The sequence below is a fragment of the Squalius cephalus genome (genome assembly GCF_949319135.1).
Source record: "Squalius cephalus genome assembly, chromosome: 9".
Taxonomy (NCBI): Eukaryota; Metazoa; Chordata; class Actinopteri; order Cypriniformes; family Leuciscidae; genus Squalius; species Squalius cephalus.
In genome coordinates this window covers 16,878,704-16,886,071 of record NC_137130.1, presented here as the reverse complement: position 1 = coordinate 16,886,071, position 7,368 = coordinate 16,878,704, and the positions used below count along the sequence as shown (strand labels likewise).

General features: G+C 41.4%; 1 protein-coding gene across 1 annotated transcript in view; it reads right to left on the bottom strand.

Annotated features, from left to right (window-relative positions):
- Positions 1-3,085: 3,085 nt before the first annotated feature.
- Positions 3,086-7,368, bottom strand: part of kcnh3 (potassium voltage-gated channel, subfamily H (eag-related), member 3) — a 110,038-nt gene continuing 105,755 nt past the window's right edge. The window contains exons 12-15 of the mRNA XM_079880383.1: positions 6,566-6,822; positions 6,103-6,203; positions 4,904-4,956; positions 3,086-4,539 (exon numbers count right to left, since the gene is read on the bottom strand). Coding sequence (XP_079736509.1) covers positions 3,619-4,539; positions 4,904-4,956; positions 6,103-6,203; positions 6,566-6,822 — 1,332 coding nt within the window. The 3' untranslated portion in view covers positions 3,086-3,618. The remainder of the gene's footprint in view (positions 4,540-4,903; positions 4,957-6,102; positions 6,204-6,565; positions 6,823-7,368) is intronic.

The following is a 7,368-nucleotide window of genomic DNA, read 5'->3' as shown; positions in this document are numbered from 1 at the left end:
AGCTCTATAGTGAATGTTTCCACTCAAATATATGCAGGCCTCTGCCATGGAGCAGTTTACTGGTTTGTGTGTTTTTTCCGGGATTGGGAAGGGCTTTTTTAGCACAGAAGATCGGGACTAGTAGTTACCACATGCTTCAGAAATGTTGGACCTTGGTACTCATGTGGGGAAAACCGGTTTCAATCCTGACTGCGTCCCTTATTTTCTTAAAAAAAACATTAACTTCAGGTAAAAACCAAAGTCACTCTTTGGTTGATTTGAAATAATTTTCATATATTATTACTCAATTTAATTTAATTTTGTGAATTATTTTAAGAAAGTAGTTTTTAAAGGAGCACAGAAGTCTTTATTCTTATAAAACATCACTTTTTGTTTTATTATCCTGGTAAGTGTCTCTTGTAAAGCTTGTTACAGTTAATAAAATACATCTGGACCCCTGTTTGCCTTGGGCGTGCAGCCCGCCCCCTCCCCCCATATATGCAGGCACATTCCTCATGCAAATTAATTGGACATGCAGGAAACCCCAGACCCCAAAGTTCATCAAAGCTCCTACTATCCATATTCAGACCCCCTGACCCAAGTACAGAAAATAGAAACCAAAGTATTCTATTGTCTTATAAACAACGTGACCCTTCTCTATTCAAGCACGCACATGTTAGTCAGGATGGGCAGATGGCGCGCACGATTGCACCAGCAAACTGATAAAAATTAGATGATGTCCATCTGCTTCCAAGATATGTGGCAAATTATACAGCAACTAGTGGAAAGAAATAACACTGGCTGCTCGGTTTAAGCCAGTCTGTTGCTGGTCATTAGATATCAGAGATGCTGAGGTGATCATAACTGAATCCAGAATCACATGGTGTTGAGAAACTAATGGTGTTTCTGCTTCCATGGGCACCAGCTGCAAGAATCATCTGTGAGGTTCTTCTCAGGATAGCAGGTAGATAAATACATACATACATACATAAAATCATAAAATAAATAGATCAGTGAAATAAAAGTGCAGTGCTTTTTACTGATACACGACCAAAAGCTTTTGAGAAATATTGTGAACACTAAAAAATGGGGAGCGATATAAGATTTATTTTCATATATAATGAGAAGGCACGCTGGCAGGATGGCTAAAGCTGAGTGTATATGTTTATTTCAGGTCGTTAGGTGTCATGCCAAGCTCTCGGGACCCTGCATGGGCTGCCCAGCGTATGGCATGCCATCCCCTGTCATCGTCTGACCGCTAAATAGAATTACTGTTTACTGTTTGTGGTATTGAGATTATTGTCTTTTTTAAAGGAGATTGGAGTAACTTGGGCAATAGAACATGATTTGTTAGGCCATTACATGCTATAACGCTTTGCATGGTTGTTCACTGGGTCATAAATGAACACTTGCCAAGTGCAAATGTAAGTAAACTGGCTTTGGCAAGTAAATGAAATGACCAGATGGCTGGTAATTCTTTTGGCAATTTTAACATACATGGGTAAATTACAATGCAAGAATGATATTTTTTTTTTTTTTTTTTTTTTTTTTTAGAATTGCAAGTGAGAAATAGAACTTTTAACTAAATGGGAAATATACCATCTAAAGATTTTTATTTATTTATTTATTGTCATAGCTCCAGAAATGAGGTGGCACACTTGTGACATTTATATACCACTGAAATGAAACAAGAAAGGCAAGTTTTTTTTGTTTGTTTGTTTTTTTCTTGTGGGGATGGGTGGCGTTTTACGAGAGTTTGGCTTAGTTGTGATGCTGTGAACAACAATGTCCTGCGCTAATTCCTCCAACTATTCAAGTGACAAATGGTAAATCCATTGTGATAGAGAATTATATATATATATATATATATATATATATATAATATATGTGTGTGTGTGTGTGTGTGTGTGTGTGTGTGTGTGTAAAATATATGGCTGGTAAAAAAATATTTATAGCATGAATCAATTACCACATAATTTTAGACACTGGTTGTATGTGCGGGTGAGCGAAGTATTACACTTTCTGCTTACTCTAAATCATACTTGTTTTGACTGAATATACTGAAGAAATCTATAAACTGACCAAACTTGATCATTTTTCAGAAGTGGAGGAAAAGCATTTCCCAAGGTCTTCATTCTGACTAAATATGCAACTCATGGTTCTGGCTAGTGAATGTGTTAACTGGCCTAAGACAGTCTGGAGGAAACAAATGAATTATTATGGTGATAATGTGACAGCTTCATTCATTTACCAAGTCTGAAAATTGAAATATAAACTTGTTTCATAAGGTGGGAAATTCTTAGAGTAAAAACATTATTTTGGTAATACAGAGATAAGAAACACCACCTGACAATTCCTGTATTCTGTGCATGATTAGTGCACAGACATGCAAGTTCATCAGTGCACTTTCACGTATGTTATATTAAATTCCCATAGCAAGGTTACTATGACCGCAGCGGGATGCTCGCAGTTTGGGTCACCATGCTCTGCGATGTCTGGTGCCTGTGAAGGCCCTATAAAGCCTTTAGAAGAAAAACTTCATGAAGTTGTGCTCAGAAGAGAGTGACTGGCTGGTATCAAGTACTGAGGTGCTGTTTCAAATCATAGTGAGCTGCCTCACTGTATTCTGACATTTTTCATTGATAGCATCTATCCTTGCTGAAAAACAGCTCGTCTCTTAGCCTGACCGCACTAGAGACTTAGACGTTATCATGTTGCTAAGCTAATGCTAATTGCTGACTCAAATCTCTTAGTAAAAATACATAGTACACAGTATTAGGCTAATTTTTTTATATATATAATTAGATGGAATTTTCATTGTTAAAGTTCAGTTTGCATTAGCTTAGCAGCATGTTAAACTTAGACTGTGTTGGAGCCAACTGTGAATAAATGTGTTCCTGCCATGTATGAAATGCCATAATTGCGGGATGTCTACATATAAAGAGCTCACGTCCTCAGGCCTGATAATTACAAAATTCACAGAGTTTTCTGAATGCTCCAACTTGTACCACATGACCGCTGCAACGTCGTGCGGAAACACTCAAAATGCCAGTGGCTTCAGCAGTAAAAATGTACTTGCGCAGTTATTTGTTTATTTATTTATTTTGAATAATCCTTATAATTGCAGAAATTGTAGAAATACATAATTTTGAGTCCGAGGACATGAATAGCTCCAAGTAGAACGTCTGGGTTGTCATCTCGCAAGTATGGTATTTACACCATGACATGAACTCTTGTGTGGTTTTGTTTTATGTAACAATTGGGACAATCCTGGATGAAACTTTTTTACTGATTTACAATGCATTCTGAGATATCTTATCCATGATGCATAAATGCAATGGTGACTTAGATTTTGGCCAAAATCCTTACAAGACCACATCATTTTAGCTGTCTACTATTTGGAAAAGGGTGCACAAAGTGTCATGCATATGATGGCTAAAAATGCTGTCTAGCTAGGCAGCTCACTAGGGTTTGGGACAGATCCACAATGTGTCCAATTACGAGATTCATCCTGTAGAAACAGCAATCAGTTTTGTCTGTTATTCAGAATGTAGGTGTGTTGGGGTAATTGCTGTTGGCCCAGTTCATCACTCCATTATTTGCTAAGTCCACTAGTTGTAGTATTTATGTTTCAGTCACTCACAGTGGCGGTCCCTCTTCATCTATGAAGCTGATATGCTCTGTGGTAGGCCTCTCTCCTGCTGCCCACTCTTGCATCTCAAACTCTAACTGAGGAGGTCCCGACCTGGGGTTCTGTGGGGACCAGGAAGTGCCGAAAGAGGCCTGGGTTTCTGGCAGGGAGTCCAGGGAGCAAGGCAAGGGTGGGGAGTTGTGTGGACAAGGAGGAGTGCATGACCGTGGCTGAATCCGAGGAGCGGTGTCAGCAGAGGAAGGGGACGAGGGAAATGGGTTGATCCCCAGCCTGTGGTCGCCAGGGGAGTTATTGATCGAGGGTGGTGCTGAGCAATGAGAGGGTGGTGGAGGTGGGGTGTCCTGTGAGGGGGGTCTAGGTAGCAAACCTCTGCTGTGACTGGCAGGTCGGTGAGGCCCTTGGCAGGGAGAGCAGGAAGTAGACTGGGAGCGGAAAGAAGGAAGCGAGGAAGAAAAGGTTAGAGATGGAGATGAGGGGTGACTGGTCTGCGGTGGCTGGGTCGGAGCTACCTGGCAGCCTGGCCCCTCTGTTTGGGCTGTCACTGGAGAAAGGAGAACTGGCAGGGAAGGTCCCCTCAAACAGCCAGCCGGAAACACCTGAGCATGTGCTTGGTGTCTCTGAGGTGGGCTGGTGGGTATGAGGCAGCTGGGCAAGCCAATGCTTCCAGTTTCTGCGCTGTCCAATAGTAAGCATGTAGGCCTGAGTTGTGCAGACAGTGGGGCTGTGGGCGAAGGAGATGGTGGTGTGTTTATTGTTGGACCACTGCTACTGCTGGGAGACGGAGATATCGTTGGACTGATGGCTGTTAGGAGGGGTTGAGATCCAATGACAAGCAAGGGCCGGAGGAGACGTGTCATTTCCTGTAGCTCTTTGCTCAGCTGAGAGACTTGCTGGGATAGACTAGTCATCTGTGAATGAGATCAGTGGAATGTGAGAATGGAAGAGAGAGTTCTGGCAACAAAATCTGATTGGATGTTCTTCATTCAAAGCTTTTCCCGCACATCAGTTCAGTTCAATATTAATGCACCAACAGTTAGAATAAACTACATTAAACAACAGATTCTGATTCTGATTCTGTCATTCGCAACAATTTCTTGCTAGTTGCATGTCTCTCATATCTCACTGTGGTCTCTTCAGGTCTCTGACTACTACTCAGACCAATACTCTGATTCAAATGAGCTGTTCTCTACTAGCTGTGCAATCATTTTAAACATCTTTTATGTTTAAAAAAGTTTTATATTTATTTTGATTCAATGTGCTTGATTCAATTACCTCCTCGCTCAGTTTGGTGATGCTCTGCTTGGTCTCCAGCTGCTCCTGGTTCACTACACACAAAACAGGGTAAGTTTAGATTGTTTCATATATTGAGTTTATTGTAATGATTAAGCATTTTTTAAGATGAGAGAGTGAGAGGATTGGATACATGAAGAAAAGTTCACTGTAACACGGACCATTTTCTGACCATCTCACGCATACTACACACGAAACAGGTAAGATCTGCAATCTGATTGGTTGGCTTTATGTAATTTCTCTGAGGCCCTGTTTACACCTGGTATTAAGATGCGTTTTGTTCGATCGGATCACAAGTGGACGACGCTAAATACAGGTTTCCAGGAGCTTGTCCACTTTCGACCACTCCCAGAGGTAGTCGAAAACGCATTCGACCAGATTGCTTTCGTAGTGTAGATGCTCATGTGATCCAGTGTTTTCAAACAGCCAAGAAAAAAGACCGCCAACTGATCTAACGCGTAAACATTATGGGAAGCGCGCTAGCCAGATGGGATTTAAACTTTGTGGGCTGGAGACCCAAGTTTGGTTTGAAGACAATAAAAACATACCAAGTAACGTTGAGAATGTTCTCTAAACATTCCTGATTTCTAACACTGTGTTCGGCGTGGTCTTGTGGCTATCAGAGCAGTAACGAAAGCAGGCACGTTTATGTGTAAATTGTGAGAGCTTATTTTTTCCATTAGCCAAAACCTGTCCAAATTTGTCCAAAACCCATACATTTACCTGCCCATAGACCCTCCCCTTGAAGAAATCAGGACAGAAGTGGTTGACAGTGGACAAAAGAGACGGATTAAAACACCAGGTGTAAACAGGGCCTGAGTCAGGGTGCACCAGAATTCAAGTTGTTTGTAAATTTCCCATGCTGTTACAATGGATTCTGAGTAAGAATTAATAGCTGATATATATCCCTGGGCATGTGCAACAAAATATCCTGCTTTGCTTTGAGGTTTATATCCAATTTCAGATGTACCACCCCTGTGGATGTGTTAAAAAAAACAGTTAAAAAATAGTTGGCAACTTCACATATTGGTCAGATGGTCCCTTCCTGTCTAAGTGGGCGGTTCTTGGCCAGAATAAGCTGCAGAATGAGTCTGACTGTGCAAGACAGTCTATTTTTGGAAATATCACTACACAATATTTCCTTCCAGAAATCGCATTCTGTCTTGTAGATGTGTTTGTACCTGGGGAAGGGGACGGGGGGCCGCTCTGAGGTAGGCTGGGACCGAACTCAAACCTTTGTGTTGAGCTGGAATTGCTTTCTGTCTCTATGCCGTCCACAAACCTGCAGAGATATTAGAAAAATCCACTGTTGTTCATGTGCAGCAGATCCAGGACTGGCAAGAGATTTAAGCAGTTTGGTTAAATGCATTATCATATCAATGTCTACATATAAAATGGAATATAAAATGCCTATATAGAAATGGATTCCTTTGGTTCCAGCTCACTAAATTGCAGCTTTGGATAAGCTTTGATTTCTTAGTGTGAAATGGAAGAGCTAATCACTAGAGCAAGCAGCGATTCCACCAAAACTGGTTGCCATGGTAACTGGAAACTTCTTCTAAATTATGAATATATAAAGTTCTTATGAGAGCCACCAGAGGGCAACAGCTCTTTGAGGATGTGATGTGAGATGTAGATGTGTACCTGGGGCTGAGTTCTGGAGGGGCACTGCTGAAACTGACCACAGGTATCTGGAGGGTGGCGGGTCGCGTGTGGTCTGATGGAGGGCGGAAGGGGCGAGGGGTGAGGAGTGGCGATCGCAGTGGGGAGTTGAGGCCCCGGGTCAGGCGAAGAGGAGACCGTGGGGCTCTTGACACTGAGTTCTGCTCTTCATCATTCTCCTCGTCCTCACGGATAGCAGGAAGTTTCTTCACCAGACCGCCGTTGCTTTCCCAGTCCAGCTGAGAGAGACAGACCAGGATTAATAATGCTGTTGTCTATATAATGGAGTGGATACACATCTTTGACCAACAGAAGTGTTTAATGATTAGAGATTGGGTGATAGCACTTTATTTTAGTATTTATGAGGCAGCACTGTATTTATGTTCCAATCTGTGTTGGTCTGGGCCACATGATGTTTTAAAAAGTTTCTGTTTCAAATGAATGCAAATCAATATATTAGCATGATTTCTGAAGGATCATGTGACACTGAAGACTATAGTAATGACTGCTGAAGATTCAGCTTTGCCAACACAGGAATAAATTATACGCAGGAATCAAAGTAATTCAAAGGAAGGCAATTACTGCTTTCGATTAAACAAATGCAGCCTGGGTGAGCATAAGATTTCTTTCAAAAACATGAACGGTAGTGTATATTACAGTTTAAAAAACGTCCATTCTTAGTCTCACATTAACAAAATGTAAAACACTGTCACTGTAATATTTGCATACCGAATAGTGATTGGCCCTCTCTCTTGCATGTATTTGCACACTAAACTGTGATCTTA